At 37.2% G+C, this 27958-nt stretch overlaps 1 protein-coding gene across 4 annotated transcripts in view; it reads left to right on the forward strand.

Annotated features, from left to right (window-relative positions):
• Window positions 1-27958, forward strand: part of SLC44A1 (solute carrier family 44 member 1) — a 68243-nt gene that overhangs the window by 12890 nt on the left and 27395 nt on the right. For all 4 annotated transcript variants that reach the window (XM_090130513.1, XM_031607754.2, XM_031607756.2 and 1 more), the window contains 4 exons: window positions 7669-7758; window positions 9228-9370; window positions 16319-16455; window positions 25806-25899. In XM_090130513.1, the coding sequence (XP_089986639.1) occupies window positions 7756-7758; window positions 9228-9370; window positions 16319-16455; window positions 25806-25899 (377 nt within the window). In that variant the 5' untranslated portion in view covers window positions 7669-7755. The remainder of the gene's footprint in view (window positions 1-7668; window positions 7759-9227; window positions 9371-16318; window positions 16456-25805; window positions 25900-27958) is intronic.

The raw sequence follows: 27958 nt of genomic DNA on the forward strand, positions 1-27958 counted from the left end.
CATAAATGGTAATTGGTTGATCTCCTTTCAAGAGAGAGCTGGCTCTGCAGGACACAGTAGTTGTTTCCCACAGAAGGACCTGGTCAAAATGAGGGTCTTTTTTGCCTCCAAGTGCTGTGTAGTAGTGCTTTGTGTGTGCTGTGACTGTTTGTATTCTGTGTAAATAGGTACTCAGCTACACACCCATTTCTGAATTCCTTCATTTGCGAATACAAATACAGCTTCCAGCAGCTGTTACTTCTGCTTATTCTCCTGCAGTCAGCTGCAGTTGCGCATACTCTGAATCTAGATGTTAAAGCAAAGTGATAAAAAACAGAGAATTCAAAGGGGTTGTGGTTAGATCAGTATCGCTCTTAGGTTAGGTTTTGTAACAAGTAATCTTAGACTGCCACATCACTAATAATGTCTCTGGGGATTTATTAAAGTACAATGAAAGCTATCCTTTCATTTAGGGAGAAAAACAACCTGAAATACTTGCAGTCCAAAATTTTAATACCCTCTTAGTATTACTGAAACAGACTGAAAAGGATAACAGTGAATGTTCCATTTTTTTTTTCTACAGACTGCAGAGCAGTAGAGAAATTAAATGAATTATAGACATTTGAAAAGTTCATTTATATAATCCTTTTGCAATGATCTAAACAGATAGCTATTTATGTTTTAAGAGAAAAAGCTTTGGCACAAATTACCCACATTTAATTCTTTCAGAGCAATACTTGTTCTCCCCCAAATAACTCTTAAAATCGTTGACTCAACTTCAGCCAGCTTCGCAGTGATAGCTAATTCAGCATTGCCAGTTAATTCAAAGCTGTTACATTGCTGTGAGTTAATGAACGACTGAGTTCAAACTGTCACTGCAGGAAAAAGGGCTGTGGCAAGAGCTGATTTATTCTTAGATGCCAGAAATCTTAAGGGTAAGAAAAAGCGGAGGACAAAACAAGGAAATGTTTATACTTCATGAAGCACAGTAACAATTTCAGAAGTAGAAAGGTATGAATGTATCATGTGGAAAGTCCAAGAGAAATAAAAGTTAACCAGTTCCATGCCTTGCAGAGCTAATTATTTTCTTGTTTTTTGGGGTTTTTTTCCCCCAGATTCTGTGCTCAAAAACAAATAGAAATCTGTCCCTAGAAATAACTAGCGACAGACTCAAATTCAGATATTCACGTACGCCAGCATTTGTTTCAGCAGCCTAACAACTGTTCTGTGAAAGTCAAATCTTAAATTTTATTAAATTTTCTGATTTGAAGTCAACATGCTCTTAGGGAAGAAATCTTTTTAAAAAGTGTGCAGTTGCTGTTGTAACTGAGATATTCAAAATTTGGAAGGTGGGTTAGATAGAAAAGGGCAAATAAGTGTTAGAGGATGAGTCTAACAAGTGCAGTGTGTTTAAGGGAAAGTACTGGAGTGAATATAGGTTCTAAACTTACACAGCCTTTAAGGAAAGGTCAGGTACTGAATTTAATGGTGAAAGCTGCGGTGAAGCCTTTGAACGCGAGTTGTGTGTCTGTGTGCCTGTCAGTACTGCAGCCTAGCAAAACTTTCAGCAGAGTAGTGAAACCAATTGGTCTGAAAAGTCATCTCAATAAAGCATAAAATGAACTGCTAAAAGGGGGATTGGGCCAACTGCTCAAGTGCCTGAGAGTGCACTTTTAAATCCTTTTTAAATGTAGACCTGATTGTTTAGAAACAGCTTCTAAAGTCAAAATTGTCTTGTATTCTGTATGGATTAGAAAAAGAAGCATCAATTTCTAGTCTAGAAAATGTGAGAGCTTATTCTCAGTGACTGCAAATGGATAACCAGGTGTTTTGTGGCATGTTTTGTTGGAACTGGATTGAAGGTAAGAAATAACTAAAAGAAAATAATTGATTGCCTTCTGAGAAGGAATGTCAAAGTGTTTTATGTGTATCTCTGTTTAAAAATGATTTCTGTTTTTTTTTGTCTTATTTTCTGGTATTTTGGCTTCAAGTAGAACAGAATAAAAAAAATGCTAAAGCACAAGAATTTTAGGTCACTGTTGTATCTATCATTACTTGAAAATACAGGTAACAAACTGTCATGATTTTGAACTTTCCAGGAGCTCTGAAAGCCTCATCTTCGAAGCCTTCTCTTGAGCCAGATTGGCTTTGTTCACATAACTGATACCTCACTTTTCTGACTGTGGGCATTGCTTTAAATTATTGTCTTTGCATGGCTTTTTGATCACTGTGATTGTGTATTTCTGGAATTCTGGAATTAGACTAGTAATTTGAAAGATCACCCTACATCATGACTATTGATGTAGGGATTTTGATGGAGCGCTCACTCCGTCCTGGGTCTTCTCTAAGCTTTGTTTTGGACTGAAATGTGTGGGCTCCTTTCCTTTTTTTGTCCTTACCTACCTGAACTGAACTACATCAGTGTTGTTATAATCTGTATGTTCATTAAACTACTAGCTAAAATAACTTAGAGTCTAACCTCTCCCTGCTTCATCTTTTCAGACAATGGATGTTTTTCAGAACAGTTAGTCACTCGGTTACCTCAGTGATAGCTTCATCTTTGTCTTCCTGAAACATGTGATCTGATTACAACAAGATTATAGGATTTTTCTGCTGCCTTTCTCCCAGGTTGCAACATCCTCTATGATTATCCTGATCTCATGCACATCTTTGCTGCTTAAGCACAGCTTGATTATGTGTGCATATATGTACACAAACATACATATATCTATGTATGTATGTATTATATATATATACACATAATACTGCACATACTCTTATTTGGTGTCTTACTTCAGTCATATTACCCCCACATTTCGCACTGCAGGAGACGCTGTGTTTTTAAAGAAAGTCTTTGATACCTGATTTTCATCATCCAATTATCTTTTGTGTTTTTTTTTTTAACTTCTTTTTTCTTCAGACTGTGTCAGGGCAATCAGTGTCCCCCCATGACTTCTGTTATGAGGTTGTTTTCACCCTTCTGTGTGTTCTCTGTAATTTCTTGTATCTGTGATATTGGTCACATGCCTCATATTTTACTTCTTTTGTGCATTTACTTAAAAACATGCACATAAGCACTCAACTGCCCAACAAGAGCGATGCCCTCCAGTCAGTACATCAATTATAGTGAAGGTAGTAACCACTGGTTTTGTGCTGTGCTGATAACTGTAAAGAATTGTATTAACATATGCAGGAGGAATCTATATTCAGATTTCTCCCACAGCTTAGTCCTGCAAAGGTGTTCTTTGGAAATGTCAGGGAGAGAAGAAGGTAGGAGAGGTATCCGAATGTGCTTCAAAGTGATTGGATAGAAGGAATATCAAGAAAATGGTCTCTTCTATTTCACATTTGCATATGAACACTTGCTTACTTGCAATGGTGTAGCTCTGAATTTAAGTGGGAAGAGATTCAACTTTTTCAGTTTTCTCCAGCAAAAGTACCCACCTTTATACACCCAGCTTTCTCGGTTTGGAATGAAGATGTTGTAAAATTGTGCTAAGCCCAGCAGTTCTTGTGGGAGACGACATATTGTTTTAGCGTAAGTAATAGAATGTTATGCTGCAAGGACATACCTCAGAGCCTTTGATGCCAGATTTTGTCAGTGATTAAAGAATGGAGTATGTGCGTTCTTGAGAGATAAATGAAGAGTCTGGCTGGCCTGTTAATTTTTGTGTGCTCACCTCCCTTGGGGAGGTTGCTGGGTGGAGGGATGGGCTACCAAAAGTAAAGGCTGGGAGATCTACATCTGCACCCAGAACTGCACGAGAAGAAACAAAGTTATTGGATATGTGAAGGGGAGATACTGGCTTGGTATTTTTTGGATTCTGTTTGCTTGGAGAAACAGAAAGGTGGACTTTGTCAACTACCTAGAGGATGTGTATGTGAAGAATGTGAACCTGGCAGCAGGGGTGGGACTCAGCATTGGGAACTGGGAGGTATAAGAGCCCATTTTTCTTACAGCAGGCACTCCTGCTTGCAGAACACACGCTGTTGCAAAAGTGAAATATAATACTGTTTACAGAAATCCTTGCCTGGGCCTAAGTCATTGGCTTGTGTTTCTCACATTCTCATTTGTCTTTGGGAACTGTTGAATTTGCTAGTCATTCTTGAAATTGTTCATGCACAAACTTCTCAGTGCTTGTTTGGATTCTTAAGCAAATAACTCTTAAACCATTGAAATCAGGAGTGAAATCAACTGTTGAGGACAGGAAAGCATTCCCAACCTGCCAGTTAGCCTGGGGAGCTTTTTATTGCCTGCGGTCCATTTTGTCTGACAGCATTTCTGGTTCTCTGCACTGTTGCAGTGGTGTGGAGTTCTGTGCATTCTTAGCCATAGGGGATCCACAAGTAGCATAGCATAAATAATTAAAGCTCTATTTGAAGAGGGAAGTATATATTACAGAATCACAGAATCATACGGGTTGGAAGGGACCTCCAGAGATCATCGAGTCCAACCCCCCTGCCAAAGCAGGATCCCTACACCAGGTCGCACAGGTAGGCGTCCAGGCGGGTCTTGAATATCTCCAGAGAAGGAGACTCCACAACCTCCCTGGGCAGCCTGTTCCACTGCTCCGTCACCCTCACCATAAAGAAGTTCTTGCGCACATTTGTGAGGAACTTCCTATGCTCCAGTTTCTGGCCATTTCCCCTTGTCCTGTCTCCGCACACTGCTGAAAACAGTCTGGCCTGGCCACTTTGCCCCCCACACCTTAGATATTTATAGACCTGGATCAGGTCCCCTCTCAGTCTTCTCAAGGCTAAACAGACCCAGTTCACTTAGCCTTTCTTCATAGGGGAGATGCTCCAGGCCCTTCCCCATCTTTGTGGCTCTCCACTGGACTCTTTCCAAGAGATCCCTGTCTTTTTTGTACTGGGGAGCCCAGAACTGGACACAGTACTCCAGATGAGGCCTTACCAGGGCAGAGTAGAGGGGGAGGATCACCTCCCTCGACCTGCTGGCCACGCTCTTTTTAATGCACCCCAGAATGCCATTGGCATTGTTTTCTCTTTTAGCGAGGCAGGAAATTTAAATAAATGTTGAAGAATTTTAATCTGTCTTGGGGAAAGGTGCAAATTAGTAGAACTGCTGATTTATGGAAACAAAGCGTCGTTTCCAGACTGCAGAACAACAAACACTTGTTAAAGCTTATGTTGAGCGCAGGCTTATAATTTTTGTTGCCCAAGAATGGAAACTGGTATCTGAATAAAAGTTTAAGTACATAGTGTGCACAGGGAGTAGCCAGTAGAGAGACATAGACACCAGGGTCAAAGATGATGATTAAGGGTTGTAAAGCTAAGGAAGAAGTTCAAGTGGAAATCCAGAGTACAAGGAAGCAACTGAGAAGAAAGCAGCAAACAGATATTGGCAGCTAGCTTGGCTTGTAGCAAGCCCTGAATTAGAGGAGAGCCTACTAGAGACATTATCCTAACGATGCATAATTTCTTACTGTATTTGTTTGCTGAGTGGTTAAATTGCCAGTTGATAAGTAGTATCTTTTTAATTGCTTCCAGAGGCACTTTTTATTTTAAATAACTTCCCTAATTCTTTCTTTCTTCTTCCCCCCCCCCCCCCCCCCCCCCACAAAAGCTAGTATTTTTGAGCCAAGTTAAGACTACTGTAGACTGAATTCTTCTTGGTAACTTTCTACATACCTGTTACGCCGTGGCTTTTCAAGTTGTCTTTTTGAAACACAAATTGCAGTCCACTTTTGTCAGTAAAATGGGTTACTTATTGTAACTGTGACTTGTCAGACAAGCTGAATGTTTGCCGGAGCTACTTCAGAGGACGTCCAGTGGCTTTTAAAAATCCTATTAGAAGATTTCGTTTGCAGATGGTACAGAGGATAAAAAAAAAATAATCGAAAAAACCCACACCACACTATCCATCTGACTGCTGCCTCTTTTCTCAAGGGCAGATTACTCTTAAGGTGTGGCTATGGCTGAAATTTTTCTCTGTTGTGCATAAATAAAAGTAAGACTCTCAAATATCAAGGGTTCTTGGAAGTGAATTTAGGAATACGAAGCACAAAGCTTTACATATTTTGTGCAATTCATTTATGTTAATTAAAACAATATAAATGTCACAATCTCACTGCAAATGTTAAGTTTAAATAGCGTGTTGGCTCTAAGCGTGAGCTTGCCAGGATCAGAAGGCAGTTTTGTTGAATGAGTGTAGTAGGATGAATGATGTGACCTTTTAGTGCCTCTCACAAGTGATTGTTGAGTAAAGTAGCAAGATTTTTGACTGATGAGTGAATGTGTAAAGCACAAATTAAAAATATAAACACATGTATCTGCCACTGCAGTTTCCTTAATATGAGGTGGCAAGAACAGGGTGGAATTACCTAGTGAAAAGCTGAGCTATTCAGAAGGATCCTTTTTGATACATGCTGTGTGCAGGATTTCTTTTACTTTGTAGCATTATTGTTTTCAGATGGCATTACCTGTGTAGGATATCCATCCAGATATGTGAATAGCGAAGTATGGCTTGGTAACAGCGCAAAGGTTACATGCTTTTTTTTTCTCTTTTTTCTTAATATAAGACTCTGGGAATAGAATGGTTGGTTGAAATGTCAACAGTGTTTGTTTTTATTCAATATTGACATTTTCTACCCTGTCACCTAAGTCTTGAAGATGCTTTGGAGTCGTGAGTGGAAAAAGAAATCTAAAACTTTGATTCTTTTTCTGAAGAGAGCTGTTCTTTATGCTCATACTTCAATCTCCTTTTCTTCCCTGAGTATAAAGACAGTGTGAGTAGTTTTGGGGATCTTGATAGAAATGTATGAACAGTACTTATTTTGGAACTAATTGTAAAGATTGCACGCTATCTATCTGTTTTTAAAAGTAGCTATAATTAATATTGTCACTATAATAATGACATTCTAGTATGGTGATTTTTTTTTTCCTGCTACAGCTGGTATTAATTCTTTACATGAAAATTGTTGTTTTCTTGAACTACTTGACTAGACAGCAAAAGACCTCTAAGTATTTTAGTGGTGTATGAACACCTGAGAAATTTTACCTCATGAGCAGCAAACAATCTGAATTGCTTAAGACTGCCTGTTTATTGTTTGAAGGTATAAATTGCATTCAGCATTATTGTTTCGACCTTGTAGTACAAGACTTTCCTTTGTGGCACCTGGGCAATACTTACTAGAGAATTCTTTCCTGAAATGTTGTGTTCAACTGCTTCTTTGCAGGTAGACAAGTGTTTCTTTAACACCAGTTTATTGTATCTGTTGTTCATGTACTGTACTTGTTAAACCTGCCTGTAGTGTTTTAAAATGTAAGAGCTTTTGAAAAGTCTAATACCAAATAATGCAAGGCAGATGTGGAAGTCTACAGTAGAAGACATTGATTCTATGCTGTTAGCTTCTTTCTGGATAATTAAAAAGAAAAAAGAAATCTGTTTATTGGATGAGTGCCTGTAATGGGTAATGTAAATTCCTGCATAAATCAGTTTTTTCTGGGTAAATTATTCTTTGTTGATCTAGCTGCCAATGGAGATTTTTTTTTAATGTGCCTTTCACAAGTCCTACTCTCCAGTTTTTTGGCCACTGGTATTTAAGATTTGAAAGATAACTCCTGCTCTATGTTAATGCCCCATGGTATCATTTTCTGCCTTTTATCTATTAGGAGCAGAAAATTTAAACAAATGTTGTTAACCCCATCTCTCTTTTCTCATATAAGAGCTCCAAACGAGAATGGAAGCCTCTGGAGGACCACAGCTGTACAGATGTACCATGGCTGCTCTTGTTCATCCTCTTCTGCATAGGGATGGTGAGTAAAATGTAAAGGATTTTTATGATTGTTACATAGTTGAAGAGTTTGCATTATTTGAAGAAAGTTTGAAACTCAGTGACCTAATGAGTGTCCAAGATTGTCTTGTCTGAGGAATGCAATACACAGAGCAATTCCCCAGTTGTTCACATACCCTATTAGTTGATGTTCTATGGGAGAGTTCATCTGAACAGTCAAGTACCAGGATGGGCTGAAAGGTCATCCTTGCATTGTCTCAACGTAGATCAGATGGGGAGGAATTACATGATTTCTTTTAATTGTGTTTAGGGAAGAATTTTTGAACCATCCAAGAAGCTGAGTACTATAGGATGTAAAATGCATGATCATAAGGCCTTCATGTAATATAAAGAGATCCTGTAAATTGAGAGTTAGTGCTGGAAATCAGCTTTAATTATTACTTGTGATGATAGCCTTTTCCCGACTTTGACCTTGTTCTCACTTTGAGTATTAATTCTGTAAGTGCATTAGTGCATTGGCAAGAGAAGGACAATGAACAGCTTGCTGTCTGAAGTTTCTCTACAGCGATAGCCTGTCCATTATAGAGGATCTCTGTCTTACATCTTCAGACCTTAAAACCCACTCACGTTTTAAGTATTCAGTACTGACTTTGTTACCAGTCGTCATCATCTCATGTGATCCTGTTGCTCCATGCATTTGTGTCGACTGATTTCTCATGTCATAGCTTGCCTCATCATTAATGATAGTGGGGCAAGCATATGGCTTGCTTCTCCATGCCAAAGGCATTGCTAGAAAGCTGGTGATATTTTTCAAAACAGTATCATGTTCACATTATTGCTGGCTTGATGCTAGTTTTGCTAGTATAAGAGCTCAGAAAATGCACAGCAAAGTCTGCCTGACATTGAGCATTTGCCATTTTGCTCTGTGAGTCATTTTGCATTCTCTTGCGCTGTATCTTTTTTTTTTTTTTCCTGCGTTTGAATCTAGTGTGTGGAGCAGTTCTGGTTTTCACCTGGCCACTTCTTTTGCTTTAGAGCAAAAATATTTCTTTAAAATGAACTTATGTCATATAGGCCTTTTCTAGCTTATCATTGAAAGCACTTAATTTGAAGGAAAAACAAACCATAATGCAAGAAAAGCAGGACTGTAGAAAGTCTTGTAGCTCTTTTTTGTAGCTCTTTTTCACTGTGTGCCTTTGTTCTCTCTTCTGCTTCATGCACCACTTGATGAGGATATTATGACTCTCAAAAAGGAACACCTATGAGATTCTTAATTCTGCTTGGATTAATGTGCAGTGCTAGATATGAGCCCTCTTTTGGCCTTGCGTTTTGTTTTATAATTGCACAGTAGTTCTCTGTGGATTGTCCTTGTCTTTCCTTCTTTGACCTGAAAGAATTTTTAAAGAAACTGTGCTTAGAAACAAATGAATTAAACTAAATTTTCCCAGCTGTCTGACAGAATATTACCATTGTGGATTTTTTTCCCCACAGGGCTTTATCTGTGGCTTTACAATAGCTACAGGAGCAGCTGCAAGACTGCTTTCAGGATATGACAGTTATGGAAATATCTGTGGACAGAAAAATGTCAAGGTGGAGGGAATAGCCAACAGTGGTCTGGACCTCACACAGAAGAAGTGAGTGTGAAACCAAAATTTCATCCTTGTATCCTTTGAAAGTGATTTTCAGTAGAATTCGAAAATGAATATTCTAACTCTTTTCTTCTGATCGTTCTCCACTCTTCACATCTGTGGAGCTACAACCTTCCATAACAGCAGAAGTACTTTAAAAAGTGTATGTTGACAAAAGTGTAACATGAGTGCAGTTAAGTCATTGAGAAATTTCTCATTCTTGGCATCCACATGAGATGTGGGGATATCTATCAGGTCATCAAGGGGTCGTCTTTGTTTTGGTTTTAGGTATGGCAATTCAGAAATTTGAGATTAGGCCTTTGATATCTGTGCAAGGAGCCCAAGTGATTGGGCTTCTGTGATTAGTTTCTGCCATTGAGTTTAGGGGGAACTGGAAAATATCCAACGCATTAAAATAGGACTTTAAAACTAAACTTTGGGTGGTGAGTAGCATATATAAAAGGGGCACGTGGAGAAAATATGCAAGAGCAGCGCACAATTCTTATTAAGCAGTGTCATGAGGAAAATCACAGTTAGAGATCAGGATCAGCAAAGTTGGGTTCTATCTATCTATTTTGAGGAAATAATAATACTTCAGTATTAATACAGGAGCTAATTAATGTTAATTCTGGAATGAGGACTTGAAAACCTGTTGAGTGAATGTCTATTGAGATCTGCCCTCTTGTCTGTTCAGAATGCATGTGTACAGTTTGGGTAATTTCAGAAAGTAAGCTACTTAGCCTAGCCTGGAACGCAGGTATTAATTGACCAAAAAAAAAAGTCTCTTTCAAAATTTGATTATGTTAGAAAAGTTAAAAAATCTTCAATTTCTGACAGTGATGATTTTACTTCATGGTTTTACTTTCAAACTAATGGAAAGTCATTAATTTGTGGGTGTTATTTTAGGAGGATGCTTTTCTAATGTATGTTATTTTTTTGTTGTTGTAATAAAGATTTTCAAACACCTGATTTAAAATTTAATGTTGCCAGGTGTCTGTTGTGTCATTAGAAGAAATTAAACAAATAGTCTGAAAACTTCTATGGATTTTTTTCTGAAAGGAGATCTTTTCTTAAACTAATTGAAACTTCTAGGAGACTTGAAAAGCTTAAAACTTACCCAGCATAATTTTCTTATTTTACTATGTAGTATTTTAGTGCTTTTTGAAGTCAGATGTGTGTAGTAAGAAGCATCATTCTTATGTTATTAGAGAAAATGTTAATTTAAATATTAATATTTTAAACTTCCTTCCCTTGATAAATAAATGGTGTCTGTCTCGGTGCAAGAAGGTGGAGAATCACAGGCACATGACTGAAATATACCAAATAATAGTGTAATAGTCTCTTAAATTCCAGAATATCCATTTGACAGAGATCATCATGAGGAGAAACATCTGCAACTGTGAAATGAATTCATCTTGTATAGACATGATGGAAAGATTACTAATAGAAATAGGGAAAATTTTAAATGCAGTTAACATATAGTGTTTTTTATTTGTCAAGCCAAAGTCTTTGTACAGTTCAGAAGGATCAAATTTTTCTGAAGAAGATATTGCAGCTTCAGAAATGGCTTAAGTGAATGATTAGGTACACTTACATGGGATGTCATCGTTTCTGTTTGGTAAGAGTGTAAAAAGGCTTTCTTTCTAGTAGGACAAATTATTCTCCAGCTATTGTGTTGTCAGGGTGCCTGATTTGCTAGAAACCAATTCTTTTGTAGGCAAGTGATATTTGCATTCTCATATTCCATGAGTTTTTAATTTTTTGGGGCAGTTTTTCAGAAGAAACAACCTACTTTCATAGAATCATAGAATGGCTTTGGTTGAAAGAGACCACAAGGATCATGAAGCTCCAGTCTGCCTACCACAGGCAGGATCACCAACCTCCGTATCTAATACTAGACCAGGCTACCCAGGGCCCCATGCAACCTGGCCTTGAATACCTCTAGGGAGGGAGTATCTGACAGATACTTTGCATCTGTCTCTAGCAGATGGAGCTCCTGCAGTGTCTGAGGTACAGGTCATGGGAATGTTTCATGCTTTTTTTTTTTTTAGGAGTATTTTTCAGATATATGTAAAAATCATGTTGTCTTATTCCTGTTTAATATTTCAGTTTGTATGGAGAAAGGAAGGGCTTTAAGCTCTGTGATTTTGGAAAAGTGAAGTTATTCTCATTTTATTCTGCTGGCAGAGTAATTCTGTCTTCATTTCCCAGTCCAAGGCAGAAGAGCTAAATCGTCTCTAAAAACAACATTTTCTTTCTTGTACATGACAGTAAACCTTACAGACAGTAATGAGAAAGTGAAGAGTGATCTGCATGAATATGAAAATCTAGTGGTAAGGGTGAGGATCTCACTGTGGTGTGATCATATAGGTGCACAATTGCACAACAGTTACACTGAGATCAGTGAAGTGGAATGGTGGAAGGAGGTTTCTACAACTTGATCTTGTCAACAAAGAGTGAATCGGACATCTTTGTATTCTACAAAGGAAAAACAGCTTTAATAGACCGTGATTTTAGAGTAAGACATAGAATTATAGTCCAGCGCTGGATTCTCAGTAAATCTCTCCACTTTAAATTAGTTCAGTTAATTCAAGTTTTGCAGTTATGATAGGGCTAAAAATGGCTTTTTATTCAGAAGCATAGTTGATTCCTAGTGTTGTTTAGGTTCCTGAAATGCTAGTCAGTGGTATTTTTGATCAGCAATATTTTGGTGCATATGCAGAATTCAGTTATTGCTGTTCCTTTAAGTACAAAATAATATACATGTGCTGATACAGAGAAGAGTTAAGGTGGCATTTCACCTTAATAAATGCCTTTGACTCATGAAAAGTGTTGATGTTTAGGTAATAGCAAAAGCCAGGTGGAGTTTGTAGCATGCATGAAGAAAACTTTATTTAGTAAAATTAGATGCCCTATACATCATTTGTTTTGATTGTGATAGTTTAATTCATTTCTCCATTATCTTGGTAAGATGCTTATAAATCACAGTAAATGATTGTTCTGTGAAGTGCTCATTTGCCTGTAAAGAGATGCCTTGAGGACGTCAGTGACACTGGCAAATATAAGAATGTATGAAGTACTTGAAGGTAATATAAACTTATTCACGATTTGCCACCGTGCTTAAAATGTACTGTTCATGCTTCCAGAATCAAGATGTATTGTATAAAAGGATAATGCTTTGACTTCCTGTTTTTGCATGGGAAGAGGAGATTACTGCATTTCTCATGGTTATGAATAGGTCACTCGTCAGGAGCCAGAGCTATTGATGCTCTGTTTCTGATCTCAGATCATTTCTGAAATTATATTACTTCCTTTTACCTTTAGAAAAAAAGGAACATATCAAAATAGAAACTCCAAATAATAAGGAAGATTATCCTATATGCCCGTAGTTTTTAAAAATTTTATTTTATATATTCTTTCATTACATGTGTAAGTTTGATACATTAAATCTTGTACTGAAGTTCATTTTGAACGTTCTGCCTCAGGGTAAACAACTTGATATTGACCTTATTTTCAGATGCTATGACTTCTGAAAATTGATGTAGACTCATGCCATCTTCCTCTGTTATAAGAATGCATTTAAAACTAGACATGAAATCAACATTTTTTGTTTTTATTATACCTATGGAATGTAGACATATTAAAAACTTAATGCATTTATTTTTACCTGAAATAATTTTTTTCATCGTGCTGAATTTCAGAGACAAATGTAGATTTCCAAAAAAGTAGGCTGGTGAGATATTACAGAAGAATTATTAGGCTACGAATTTGACATACTGAATTTCCTAAGGCATTCAAATTTTCACTTGCAGTGTGGAAGCTGCAAGTCTTTGTATTGCTGATCTAAGTTGCAGTCTTACCAATGAACTGGTCTATTTTTGATTCTGAAGAAGTGAAAGTGCAGTACAAGACGAGCAAAACCTGTTCATTGGTGACATGGTATGGAATTTTCTGCAATAAAATTAGTTGTTTTCAATAAATTGTAGCTCAAAAATCAAACCACTTTCCTCTATAATACTGTTATTTGATATTTCAACTCGTATTTTAGCTGTTTGAAATAAAAAAAGTCTGATTCCATAGAGCATGGATTGAAGTCACTGATTTAAAGCTTAGAGTTTGATTTGCAGCTGCCTTATTTCTGTTAGAGCCATCTCTGAACTGTACAATATAGTGTTTGAACCATATATGTCCACTTAAACATACTTCTGTCCAAACTGTGTATGGTGCTATATTTGCATTGTATTTCCAAGTCACCTGTCTTGACTTGAAGCTGTAGTATTTATTTTACAAAATACTCTAATTTCTTCCAGATGTTAAGATTATAGCTTAGTCCTTGAGTTCATTTGAAGAATATTGGGCTGCCTTCCAGTCTGTGAGTACCAGCAATGCTGAATTGGTTTTCCTTTGGCTGTCCCAGCAGTACATATTAAAGGATGCTGGGAGTACCCTCCTGCACAACCACTGGAGTCCAACCTAGGGATGTGGGGCTTGTTCCCAGGCTGAGGGACACAGCTGGACAAACACTGCAGAACACTGACAGGACACACAGCACACAGGCACAGCACTGTCCCCTCCTGCCCTGGGGCTGGCAGAGCCAGCAGGCCCTGGTGCAGGCCCACACAAGAGATCCACAAGCCATCATCATGGCCGCGCCTGTCACCTCAGTGCTGCTGGCACCACATCTGTGTGTGCTGGTCCCCTGGTAGCTCTTACGTGGCAGTGTGAAGTGCATGTTACATGGAGCAACGTTATGCAGAGATGATGAAGCAAGGGTTTAGTAAGAAAATTGGACAGGCTGTGGTAGTCAGGTGCAGGATTCCTTCTGACTAGCCTTAGCATACACACAGTGAGCCCCTTTTATGTCTTTCCCACTTTGTTCCCATCCCTGTTGTCACCTCAGCTGGCATAGCTCCACTGACCTTCTCCAGTGTCCTGGACCTTTATGTTTGTATCTGTATCAGTTGTGAAGTCTCTCTTTGCATGCTACTACTTGATAGCCCATCAGTTGCTGTAGTTCACTAATGGGACATGTTTTATGTCCAAATGTTTGTCTCCCTCCCTTATCAGAATTTGACAATAGTGAGATGAGGAGGTTTGTGATCATCACTGCCTCCCTCATCATTTGTTGTTCAGATTTGAGTCTTAAATGTTCTTGTTAATGGCTGCTTGAACTTGATATACCCTTAAAAGACACCCAAGTTCCCCTCCTTACGGGGAGTTGCTTTCATGAAGAAGTGGTAACAAGACTATCCGACTAACATGCTGTTATCTATCTCAGTATCAATTCAAAGATGTTTATAGAATGTTTATGAAATATGGACAAAGAAAAGAAAGCATATGGGATATTACTATATTACACTTTACTTAGATAACATGGATTTTAAGTTTCAAGACATGAGACAAAGTCTTGAAGCAAAGGGCTGAAAAACTCAGGAAGTAGTAGTAACTCTCATACACTGGAATTGGATAATAGGTAAGTTTTACTGGGGGAAGGAAGGAAGGAAGGAAGATTAGTTGGGAATTTGCACATAGAAAGTGTTGAAATGGAGTCTAAACATTAGCCTTTACGAGCATGGCCTACTGATAGAATGTATTTGTTTTTCTTTTTCCTAGTGTCTGTGCTGTGTTTTTTGAAGCAGATTTGTTCCAGTTATCTAAAAAAGATGTATGGTTTGACATTTTGTCATGGTCTGTTAGATTTGTTAAAAAATTATGTCACTTTCAGAGTATTATCTCTTAAGTATGTAGTGTCAAACATATTGGGACATTACATTTTGTTGTAACTCTTTCTGACATAGCAGTATCCAATATTCAAACGAAACATTAATGTTTTATTTCTGTTAATGTGCTTCTAGAGAAGTCTTATGTGCACTATATATTTTAAGATGTACTTATAAACTCTATGTGACTATAAAGTAGCTTGGAAAAGTTTTCTGAGGTCAGAAGGAATTTTTATAGATTATGGGATGAATTTCTGACTGCAGAAAAAAGTCATTTATATGGCTGGGTTTTTTGTTGTTGTTGTTTTATCATTATTATGTTAGATGATATGAAGAGAGTATTTTAATTCATGGCATGTTACCAGAGTTATTGGAGTTTGAAATGCTTGTTCAGCTTTTGGGAGAAGAGAAACAGATAATCTGACTTCATTATACCATGAATGGGGAGTACTGTAGGGTTAGTCTTTGCGATGAAGTGTCCACAGATAGGAGATAAAGTTGGCTATAGAGCTGTAGTATGTACTTCACAAGCAGCTTGTTTGTTTGTTTGTTTTTAGTGGCAGTGGCCATCATGGAAAGTTGTGAGATAGAATCTTTTTAAAATACTGCACCTGAGCTATAGCCACTTGAACTACATGAACAATGTTAATTTAAAATAAATACTAATATGATGTGCTCAACTTAATGGGCTGGCACTATGAAAAATCAATCTAAACGAAAAAGCTGTTTTGAATTTTTCGTATTGTATGTGTTCATTAAGAACAGATGGTCATTTTTTTGTAGAATAAGTATAACCTCATGGGATTTGTTGTGTTTCGAAAGCCTGGAAATACTGAGGTGGGGTGTTTTTTTGTTTTTTTTGTTTTGTTGGGTTTTTTTGTTTGTTTGATTTTGAAAGAAGCTCTATCTTTCAATTTAAGGACAGATATCTGTGAAGAGGTATGATAGAAATGCTAGTCTATATATTTGTAAACATAGATTTGAATAGATTGCATCTGATAGTTTAATATCCTTGCTGTATGATCCAAATGTCTATAAAAATATTAATGTATTTGTGGTGCATATGTTGAGTATATGAATTCTTTTTAATCATGCAATTGTATTAATGTAAAATGTTACACATTTCTCAGTAGATTTAAAGTTAGTCTTCAGTGAATCTTGTAGCTTGAGATTAATTTTCTTCAATGTAATTGTTGATTAAAATAGAAGTAATTTGCATCTTTTTCCTCCGTAGGTATGTATTCTTCTTGGACCCATGCAATATTGATCTGGTACATCAGAAGATCAAATCTCTTGCTTTGTGTGTATCGGCTTGCCCAAGGAAAGAACTAAAAACTTTGGCTGATGTTCAGAAATTTGCAGAAACTAATGGTATGAAAAAAACACATTTATTCACATACCAATTTTGTAAGATTGTGGAAAGACATGCATTATCTGAAAAATGAAATCTTGATTAAGAAATGCTGTTAAACTCTAACTTTTCTCTTAAAGCTTACAGTGTTAGTATGTTTGTGTTCATGTCTTAGACAGTTTTGAAGGCTCATTCTTAAAACAGGAGCAGAAAGTATAATGAGAATTTAAGAGAATGTCTAACACTGAGCGTGTCCCAACTCGTAAATGTTCTGATATTACTGTTCAATAACTATTGAAATACCTTCAAGAGGCCCGTGACTCCTTGGCATTTCTGCTGTCAAACTGCACTTGGAGCATGTCTGTGGTGGGAAATTGTCCTGCTTTTATTCAGTGCCACAGTGCAATACCTTTTTGCTTTGGGGATTGTTTTTTGTTTGTTTTTTGCTTTTTTAAACACTTAAAAAAAAAAAAATAGGGAGAACAACTGTATTACCATATAAAACACTGTACTCCATCCCCAAAAGCAGTACTTTTTCTTTGTAGTAATGATACTGATATTATCATTTTGATCCATATTTTAAAATACTATAAAATGCACAAGAGATAATAAATTTTTGGACCATGCAAAACAAAGTAAAGATAAAAACTTGAAAATAATTTGAGGAAATTGTCAAGGTCTTCAACTATTAAGGTGGAGAATTTTGTTCTAGACTACACACCTGTTATTTTAAAATGCTATGATGAGATTTCTTCATGACTCAGCTAATGATGAGTCCGTCTGGTTGACCAAGTTCAAAGCAGTGAACTTGACTGCTTTTCACAGGCAGAAATGACATGTTGTTCTCTGTTCTACTACTGGTGATATGAGCACTTGGTTTTGTTTTTTTGTTTTTTTGTTTTTTTTTTTTGAAAACAGAATGAGTTCAAGTGGCCCTAGAACACTATTAGCGCTCTCAGGTCTTCCCAGTGTGTTACTTGAAAGTCTATGTTACTGCACAAATAGCTGTCTCAACACAATGCAGGGGATAGTTTGGGAGTGATAACTTCCTCATGTAATTTATTTTACTGTTGTCAACTTAAGCCCACAATGAAAATTAGTATTACTGTAACATGGTTTTACTTTTCACCTCTAAATCTAGCTGAGTTTCTCTTACTTTGTGCAGACTCAGTTTATTTTTGTGTGGAGTTTAAGTACACCTTGAAGTAATAAAAAGCCTGTGTAACCTGTTTTACCTGTAATACTGTGTAACCACGAATATTGTTCCTGTGTTTCTATGTAAAGTCTTACATTAACTATGCCTGAAATATTTTCAGCATAATCATTTTTTAAAGTATAGCAAAAATCGCTCTTCATAAAACGTTTTGTCTTCATGATTCTTAGTTCTAACTGTATTTCCCTTAGCATTTTTAGGTTTTAAACAAAACTCACAGATTTTCATTAATTAGTATCACAGCCAATTGTTTCAGCTTAGAGAATCTTGGCCAAAAGTGTGAAATCTATTGTTAAAGCAGAATAGAATAATTCATGAGTTCAAGCCCCAGTTTCCATTATATGATTTTGGGCTTTTCAAGACAACCAAAAGAAGGGTACTAAACTAAGTCAAGCTTTCTTTTTTTTTTAAAGTGTGTGCTGTACAAAACTGGAATCACACAATTCTGTGGAACTTATTTTCATGGCATTAGTTCTGATTTAAATGTTCACCAACCAGGGCAGGTTCCAGAAAGTTTATTTTGTAGCAAATAAACAGCCTACCTATTGAGCACTGTAAATGTTATGGCAACGCAGTTTGCATATAGATAGTAAAATTTAAAGCATTATTCAATCCTGCAGTAGCGAAGGAACATCGAATTAATATAAAAATTATAGGATTCATTAATCAGGATCTTTTCTCTGAGAGCAGCTTTATAGCATTAAGGATAGGTTTAAGCTACATAAAACTATTAAGCTATTAACTATTAATATTGCAGACTATTTCAAGTGACAATAAGCCCTATAAAAAAGATTGATAAGGAAATCTGAGAAATTTGAACATGACTGCACACAGTTTAGTTGCAGTTTCTATTCTAGTGATGTTATCAAGTTGAAATTTGAAGAAGGAAGGCAAGAGATATGTGTTTGGTTTACTGTGACAGTCAATGCTGAGTTTTCCATGCTAACAACTTCTAACACCTATCAAAAAAAACCCACGCCTTAATATTTGAAAATGCCTGGGTGTAGAATGCAATAAAACCTTAATTTTATTTGCTGAACTTTTCTAAAAGCTTTAACCCTTCTACAGCCTGAAGATTATAGTGATGCTGAAGATAGGCTTTGTGTAGGTTGCTGCATGTAATTTGAAGAACTAGCCATTTTCATCTGCCTCAGATGCCCTCCCTTGCAATTTCTTCTTAAATTACTGCTTAAGAATCATTCTATTCAAAAGAAGTCTTCTGTTGTGCCTCAGCCCATCAAGAGTTGATGTAGTAAATTCAGATGAAGAATTTTACCTGAATGTCTTTATGAGAAGTTGTAATACAAGTTGTAAAACATACTGCAACATATTGAATTGTTTCATTATTTTATTGTTATTTAGATATGATCCTTCAAATAGTTTAGCATTTATGGTTTCTTTCCTAAAATGGGGTAGGTACTTAACTGCTTACACTCAGTGTGATAGAACTGCTACCCCAGGACTCAAAGCTTTTAGGGAGGAAGTCTTTGTTATAGTGCAGTACAACATGTTTGTAAGCAAAGTTATGAATATGCATTTAGGGGAGAGAAAATTCTTGCTTGAGACATGAAGAACATTTCATCGTGAAGCAGCCTTTTGGCTTCCTGAATCAATAATGATGCACTTGCTATTCTGCTGTAATTTGGGGAAAAAGAGATGATTTGGTGCATAGTGCTGCGCCATTTCAGGTCAGTAACTTCTTCTCTACCCCACTTGGTTTCTCACTACAAGGTACTGCATTTGCAGTGCCATTGCATCTAAGAAAAAGAGAACTCTGTTCTTCAGAAAGTCAGGCTGATGTTCAGGAAACAAGAAAGTGTGTGCCTTCAGTCTGTTGAGAGTGATTGATCGACAAAATACTGGTAATTGGTTGGGACCTCTTACAAGTGGCGAAACAAGGAAGGAGAATGCTGGGCAGTTGGCTGAGATCTTCAGCCTGTACAAAAATGCAAGCTGAAAATCTTAAATATGTTTTGAAATGACTCCTGAAGCTGATGCAGCATTTACAGGGAATGTTTTCTACTGCTGCTCTCACACAGTCAAACTAATAGTTGACTTTACGGAGCTAATGGATTTTGCACAACAAAGAAATTTTGTAATGTGAACTGATTATTGGCTGATCTCTCCAGGACTTTCTCACCCAGCAGAACATTTCAGGCAGGGATTTGATGTTTTTGTTTGGTCTTCGCACTTAAAAAAAAAAAAAAAAAAAAAAAAAAAAAAAAAAAACAGTGTGTGTTGTGTATTGTTTCTTTTTTTACAGAAAGCTGATTGGTGCATAACATTCAGGAAACATTACAGTGGCCTTTTCAAGGCCTTGCCAAAGCATTTCTTAACATCTCTGAAGATGTAATTAATTTATAATTGTGACATATGAGCGATGTGGTGTCAGTATAAAAAAAAAAAAACAAAACACAAATAAATAAATAAACAGCACTAAACAGCTGACCAGAATTTCTGACATATTTAATTAAATATTATTTGTAATAACTAGTCTTTATGAGAACTGGCATTCATATATGTTTTGTAAATAACTACATGCAGATTTAGGAACCTGAAATATTTCTATTCTAATATGTGTTGTCAGACATCTCCATAAGGAGAATGCTGTGTCTAGACCAGGCAAGTTTGGAGTTCAGGTAGACTTTAGAGTTTGAGGTGAAGGTACATTAAGTCTGCTACTGTAACTGACTTGAAGTAAGTCAATAAATTCAATAAAGGGAATCAGAGGAGGGCATCTTTCTGACCTCTAGGGGAAATCACTTTTTTTTTTTTTGTCTGAAGATAATAATTTCTTTACACATAGTAATCAAAGTAAACCTTTACAGTATGCTGATAGTATTTGCCATAGAAATACCATAAAAATAGTAGTTATCACTGCTAGATTCTGACATTTTTCTTGTTTTTTTTCCGTCTACTACCATTTTTAATCCTTTCCCTCAATTGAAGTGTCTTGTTTGGAACTCAATCCTTAATTTTCTAAAAGCCATTTGTTCCACATTAGATGTAGGCATATGGTTAAAGAGATTATGAACCACAAGATCTTTGGGAATCTGAACGTATTAATTTTGACTACCAGTTTTTTAAATAACTTTTTTTTTTTTTTGGAGATAAAAGGCAGTATGGCTACTTTGTCTGTTACTGCAACCATGGTATTAGAATTATTTTGTGTTCAAAATGGGGTGCAGTTAGAAAGAATGAAGCAGTTTTCACAAGAGAAAGGGAGGCTGCTTTGGAGTCTTTCAGTAATCTGCACCAATACAGTATTTTTTATTACATTAAAAAACCACTTGGAAAGGGGAGGAGCAGTGTGGTAATGAATCTTGGTACTGCTATATAATTATTTAGAATTACATGAAAAAATATGAAGTTGGTGATAGTGGAACAAAACATCAAATGTAATGGAATACCTGCAGAATGAAGGGGTAGGAAATAATCATTGGTATATCTTTTGTGTTTTATTACAAATGGGTTATTGCTGCTTGGGAAAGAGATTGTGAAGCTCTTGAGTACAGTGAAAGAATTAGGGGAAGGCACAGAATTGTCCAAAAGTGTAAGATTTATTAATTATTAAGAGAGAAAACAAGAGCCATATTACATGTGTGAATTCTTGCTCTGTTGTCATCATAAAGGTTGTGTTATCGTCCTTACTTTGTGAATGTCATTGTGATGGTACATCCCCCTGGAACACCCAGGAGTTTAGCTACGTACAGTCTCCTCCTTGAAACACAGTGTATTCCTGAAAGATTCTGAAGGATAGATCTAGACAATGAAACTTGCTTTATTTACTGAGAACGTATCTATTGTATATATCTAAGAAGTCCTGACCACAAAGTGCTTCATCCAGTGCCATTTTGCTAATCTCAAGGCATCAGTACTTTTCTGGTTTCTAGTATGACCCAGAAATTAGATTAATTTTTTAGGTAAAATTCTATCTTCATCTGACCTTTTATGTGTATCCTGGAACCATTCACAGCAGAAGTGTCTACAATATATAGGTATGTTTATGCAGATCTCCGATGCTTCCATGTTAATTACTACTTCAGACTGTATTCATATCGATGGCTGAGATGTAGAGTTCTTGTTTTCTCACTCGTTTATAGTTCTGATGCTAACTTGTGCATAACATAATGCTGCTTCATTTACAAATGAAGCATCAAATGTGAACTCTCTTGCTTCTGAAGTGTCTTCGTTACTCCCTTGGCAAGTAGGAAACTGATCCAAGCCTAAACTTCATGTATTCTTAGTGCTCGCATTCTAAGTGCAATTATTTCATACGGTTGTTGGCAGGATATAATTACAATTGTCAAACCTAGTGAATAAGGAATGAAAAATCAGCACCAGTGTATTTCCTTACATGGTAGCTTGAGGCTTTTTCAAATTTGGAGGAATGAAGAGAGACTTCTGTTAGCAATGAATAGTAACTTACATTTTCTATGGAAACACTGCTTGTCATCTTACCTATTCTGTGGTTTTTGGCTGTAGAATTTACAGCAGAATTCCTCACAGATAAATGATCCAGCGTCTTAAGCTTCCATCTTTTTTTTTTTTTTTCTTTTTTTCTTAAAGGAAATGGGATGATTACACCCATGGCTGTGTTAAAGTTGGAAGGAAAGCATATCTTCTGAGATATTTTGAGGCCATGACTAGGACAAATATTCTAATGCCTAGAGCAGCTCTTCTTATGGATAAGCCATGGGACAGAAACTGTTGCATCTCCGGAATACCACCTAGTGTGTGAAAGCACCAAATAAAAAGCACTGTGAGACCAGAAGACTCTGGTGTATTTGTTGCTGGCTGGGCAGCTGTTAGTCCACATGGTTCAGAAGTATTTTTCTTTAAGGTTACATCATGTTGTGATCTCAAATTGAATCCATGTAAGACAGTTGAATGTTATTTGCCTAATTATTTCTCCAGAAGAAATATATGCGCAGAGGTAACAAAGAACTATTATATAATGATTTTTCAGTTTGTTCTCTGAATTCTACCTATAATGTTTATGAAACAATTAAGAGTGTTAGTAGTTAGGAATAATAGTGATGTCTTTGGTAAACTAATTGTCTCAGCAAAGTAGATAACTGGAATTAATCATTTAGCTTCTCCAGCCCTCATAAACTCAAAGAGCACAACTGAGACAGGCTACGCAAAGATTAGTCTCTAGACTAGCCCATATTAAAGGAGTCCTAAGGAAGCATGTTCCATGGATGTAAAATTGAAGGCAAGAGGCCCAAAGTAGCTCTAAGAGCAAGCAGTTCATAGAATCATCATGGAATTCTAAAATGGCTTGGATTGGAAAAAAGATAATCTAGTTCCATCTTCCCTGTGTGGGCAGAGTTGCTACCCACTAGATCAGAATACCCAGGCCCCCAGCCAGCCTGGCCTTGAGTGCCTCCAGGGAAGGGGCATCCACAGCTTCTCTGGGCAGCCTCTGCCAATGTCTTATTGCCGTCTGAGTGAAGAATTTCATAGAATCAGAGAACGGCTTGGGTTGGAAGGCATGATTTGCCACTGTCACATGTCACAGAACCAACTGTCCTGGTTTCACCTCTTCCTTTCGCATGTGTTTTCATATCTCTTCCAGGAGGATCTGCTCTGTGATTTTCCCAGGCACTGAAGTGAGGCTCACAACCCTGTAATTCCACAAGTTCCTTATTCCCTTTCTTACAAATGGGAGTTATGTTTTTCTTTTTACAGCCAGAGGCACTTAACCTAACAGTAATGACTTTACAAATATGAAGGAATGGCTTGGCAATCACGTCAGCCATTTCATTTAGGACCCTAGGATGCATTTTAACCAGCCCCATAGATTTGTATGCATTCAGTCTTGTGAGATGGTCTCATGTTCATTCTCCTCTTACAGTGGGAGGTATTTTGCTCACTTGATCCCGTGTGCAGGTTCAGGGATCTAAAAGGTGTGGGAAGCGTACCTGCCAGTGAAGTCTGAGGCAGAGAACTCACTGACTACCTCAGCCTTCTCCATATCCATATCCAAGGAAGACAGTTCTTCCTTCTCATTTATTAAAGGGGATGTACTCTCATTTGCATGTCTCCTGACCATTGTACCTGCAGAATTCCATGATATTTTTCATATCTCTTGTCAAGTTCTTTTTCCTGCACTTTGGCTTTCCTGATCCCATCCCTGCATGGAATTTTTTTCCCAGTCTGTACATGTCTGGGATTGCTCCAACCAAGGTGCAGCATCTTGCATTTGGCTTTGTTGAAACTTAGTAGGTTCACATGGTCCCACTTACTCAGCTTGTCCAGGTCCCTTTGGATGGCTTCACTTCCTTCTTCATATCAACTGCTAGGGATGAAAGTCCCAGTCAAGAGGTGGTGGTGACAGCCAGAGGCATTCATTGCTCCTTTGAATGACAGGAGGGAGCATGCTCAGGAGGGTTCCAGGCTGAACTGACAACGTGCTTCAAGTTTCCTCCACAGCCAGGGAGTCTTTATACAGTTCCTTCTGCTTCTTCATGAAATAATTTCTATAAGTTAGATTTTGGTCTGTATTCAAAGCAGAACACAGTTAAATATTTTCTTGTTCCCTATGTCTGTAAAAGATGGTACATATGTGACTGCTTCCTGCAGTGTACCCCGCTTCATACCTCTCATACCTATAGCAACGTGTCCAGATTAAAAACTTCCGCAATATTATAGTGCCTTTTGTCCAAAAAGAACAATAATTACTTTTAAATACTACTTTTATTACTGTGATGTTAAGAAGGTAATTTTGTCTCATGTCTTTCAATCTAATACAGTGTTATCCACATAATCAAACAGAAGCATCAGGATGCACACAAACAATAGAACTGAAAGCAGAGTTCAGATGTTTTCCTCTGCAAGAAATCTAACTTTCTTTAGTGGTGTATTTGGTGTTTTGGATCTTCCCCCCAGAAATTTAGTCCGTAGAAGCAATACTTAACTAGTGTTCCAGAGACTGAATGGAATAGCCTCCTCAGCTGTTCTGTCTTCTCTTCCAGCCCATATACAGAGATGTTTTCATAGGAGTAGCAATATGCCAATGGTAAACAAGATACCTACAACTACAAATAGTATGCTCACTTTCTTTGAATAGTACTTATGTTTGGTGTCACACAAGCTGAGAGAAGAGTGTTTCTCAAGACTCACAGTTTAACTTGTGGAAAAGTTAATAATGTCTATGTTATTTAGATCCAGTTTGTAGAACTCCCTATTACTAAGTATTCATGGAGCGAAGACTTTTGAGAATACGAGGAATAAAATGTACCTGTGGATTACCAAGATGTCCTTAGTTATTAGCCTTTACCATTCTTTTTTACATACACAGAATGCTTGCACTGGAGAATTAGAAAGCAAGCAAGCTTGGGAAGAAGCTCACTTTAGATAAGCAGCTCATCCACTTATAGCCTTTCTCTCTTCTCCCTGTTTCTGAGAAAGCAGTGCTCCAATCTGACTTGGCAATTGCTATATTCCTGGAAACACTGGTGTCAGTGTTGAGTATGTTGATCATAGACAAATGGGAAGAGAGCTGCCTGGTAGTATATGTCCATTAGGCACGTTCTATTAAGTAAAACTGAAATAATGTTTGAGTTTTCTTTTTGGCAATTTGATATTTACAATACTGTACTGGCTTGTACATGTAGAATAGTTAGCTTTTTTAAGAGCTTTAGACATCTGATACAGTCAGACCTTGTATTTGGCCAACTACATAACCTCTGCAGTTTGGTTCCTTTATTCTTTTCTCTGAAGTCTATAGATCAGTTGTATTTTTAAAATATTTTTTAAAATTTAACTGAATATTTATTAATGTAATAAATGCTGTATTATGCAATATTCACACTCTGAATAATCAAGAAAAAATGTAGTGGAGTAGCAGGGAAAAATGACTTCAAGGTGTTGTGTGTCTTTTATATGGGGTCATGAATCAGCCTTTTCCTCTTGAATTCACAAACTCTGGAAAATCCAAAACTAGATGGAAAACACAATTCTGTTAACTGAAGTGTATGCTGAGCTTGATTCAATGCTTCATTACAGGAGGAGCTGTAGCATAACATTGCAGTAATAGCATGAGGCACTACAGAACAACAACCTGTATCAGTTTTGATATTGTTTGCAAAGATTAGGAATATTTGATTTTTTTCCATCAGTTGTTTTTCTTTTTTTTCCCCCTCTCAACAGGATCTACTCTGTGTAGCTATGAACTACTGCCATCAGAATATACAACAGATCCAAGGGCTGCCAAGTTGTGTCCTAAATATCCTGTTCCAGAGAGGTAATATTAACATCTTATCTGATGTGGGGGTGAAGGGAACAGAGTCTTACTTTGTTTATACGCTTCAATGTTCTTTAGAAAATATGCCTCATAAATTTCTTGTTCTACAGATGGATTCTTTTTTAGTTTAGTATTGTTGCATGTTTTTAAAATGCATTGGGAATGCAGCTCATAAAGGAAAACCTGAACTATCCACACGTGTTAGTAAGACTGAGCTGATATCACTCAGTTCTCTTCTGTCTCAAGTAACCAATACAGTGCTGAGTATCAGCTGTTCTTCTACCTTTTACCCACAGCTAGCTGCCTTCTAACACTGCAGTTCAGGGAGCCATGTGTGACTATGTCATTTTCCCTCTCAAAAATCCAGTATGCCTCAGAAATTACATGTTGAGTATTCACTTTTTGCACCTTATGTCAACTAATCAGGTGCAGCAAGGTGCTTCATTTTTAATTCTTTCAGTTCCCAGATGACCAATGTGGGAATGCTCAAGAAATAAAGAGATTTTTATTTTGTAAACAGATCAATTTGAGTTTTATTGTTCAAAATATTATGCTGGACTGCTTTTTGTGAAGTAGAGAGAAAGGACTCTTGCTCCAGAGACTCTGCTACTGCTAGCTGTGTTGGCTCCACTGGAAGCATTTCTGTGAAAAGAAGTGATTGCACACCTTTTCATCAATAATTCTTCTCAAGAAGAATCCAGTTCTGTTTTCTCGCATTTTAGCTTTTCAAGCATATCCAGTAGAGATTGTAACTGCCTACTCTTGCTCTATGCATCATCTTTTGTTACAGTTTAATAAAATGTCAGTTCTAGAAACTCTAATTTTAAGTATCTCTTGTCTTTATGGTAGGCTATCTGGTGAAAATATATTTTTAATATATGTAGCAGCTGGAATTTATTTATTTTACTTTTCCCCACAGCAAGTCAGTATTCTGCACAGCTACCCAGCTGTTATAGGTGTAATACAAAAATGAAAATTTCAGTGCTGGCTTGCATACTGAAAAGCCTTGTCAGTCTTAATTTCTGACAGATATATATTGACTTTTCTCACTGTGTTTTCCCATGCCGTTCAGTCTGAATGAATGTAACTTAATAAGAAAACAGCTAAGTAGAACAGTATATTAGAACTCTAATGATACCATGTAAATTCTGTGGAAACGCTGCCTCAAGTTATTTCCAAAAAGCTATTGTGTCAGTGGTATATTTCCCCTTTGTTATTTGGCATGAATAAAATGTACAACATATTTGAATATTTTTGAAATTGAGAAGTCTAAGCTTGATGCCCTCAGGCAGAAAAGGCCTGTATTGTATATGTAATCCACTCTGTTTTTCAGATTTTTATGGTTAAATTATTTGAGAAAATTGGTGTAATTTGGAGGGGAAATGGAATCCTGTGGAGGGAGACAAATGAAAAGCCTGCACACTGTAGACTGAGACATTCTGGCTGAACTTACCAGCCCTCCTTTTCTTTGATTCAGATGTAGAAACCGTCACCTAACTGCCGTTAGGACAGTGGAATTGGAGGTAGCTCAGGCTGCAAGGTCTGTCCCTTGATATTTGATGACTTCTTCTCACCGTGCAGTTCTCAATGGACTCCGATCCACCACCTTCAAGGCTCTATGTACCTTTGACTTAGCGGTTCAGCCTAGCAGTGCAGTTAGCAATTCACGTTTCTGCTGTGACTGCCTAGAATTTCTAGAGTCTCAGTGGATCATAGCCTTTCTTTTTAGTTTTGGAATAGAGAACACTAGAGGAAAACCCACGCAGCTTTTTCCTCCAGTGTTTCTCTCTCAACCAGCTCTGTGGAGCTTTACCAAGAGTCTATTTGGTAAAGCTTATAGAAAACAAAAAGCTAGGTAACAGTGACAAAGAATTGGATGGAAAGCTTACCCTTGTCCTGAACTCACTGAGAAGACTCCAAGAGGAGCAGTCTCCAAAAAAGATCCTTCTCTAGTGATAGTCAGCTCTTAAATGGGATCTAGGAGAGGTGGAGCAGGCTCCACCTCTTCCAGTAGCACGGGAGAATTGTCTTCACCTGAGCTGCCAGGGCTGACTCATTG

Source organism: Phasianus colchicus, chromosome Z, assembly GCF_987193195.1.
Source record: "Phasianus colchicus chromosome Z, bPhaCol1.hap1.1, whole genome shotgun sequence".
NCBI classification, from domain to species: domain Eukaryota; kingdom Metazoa; phylum Chordata; class Aves; order Galliformes; family Phasianidae; genus Phasianus; species Phasianus colchicus.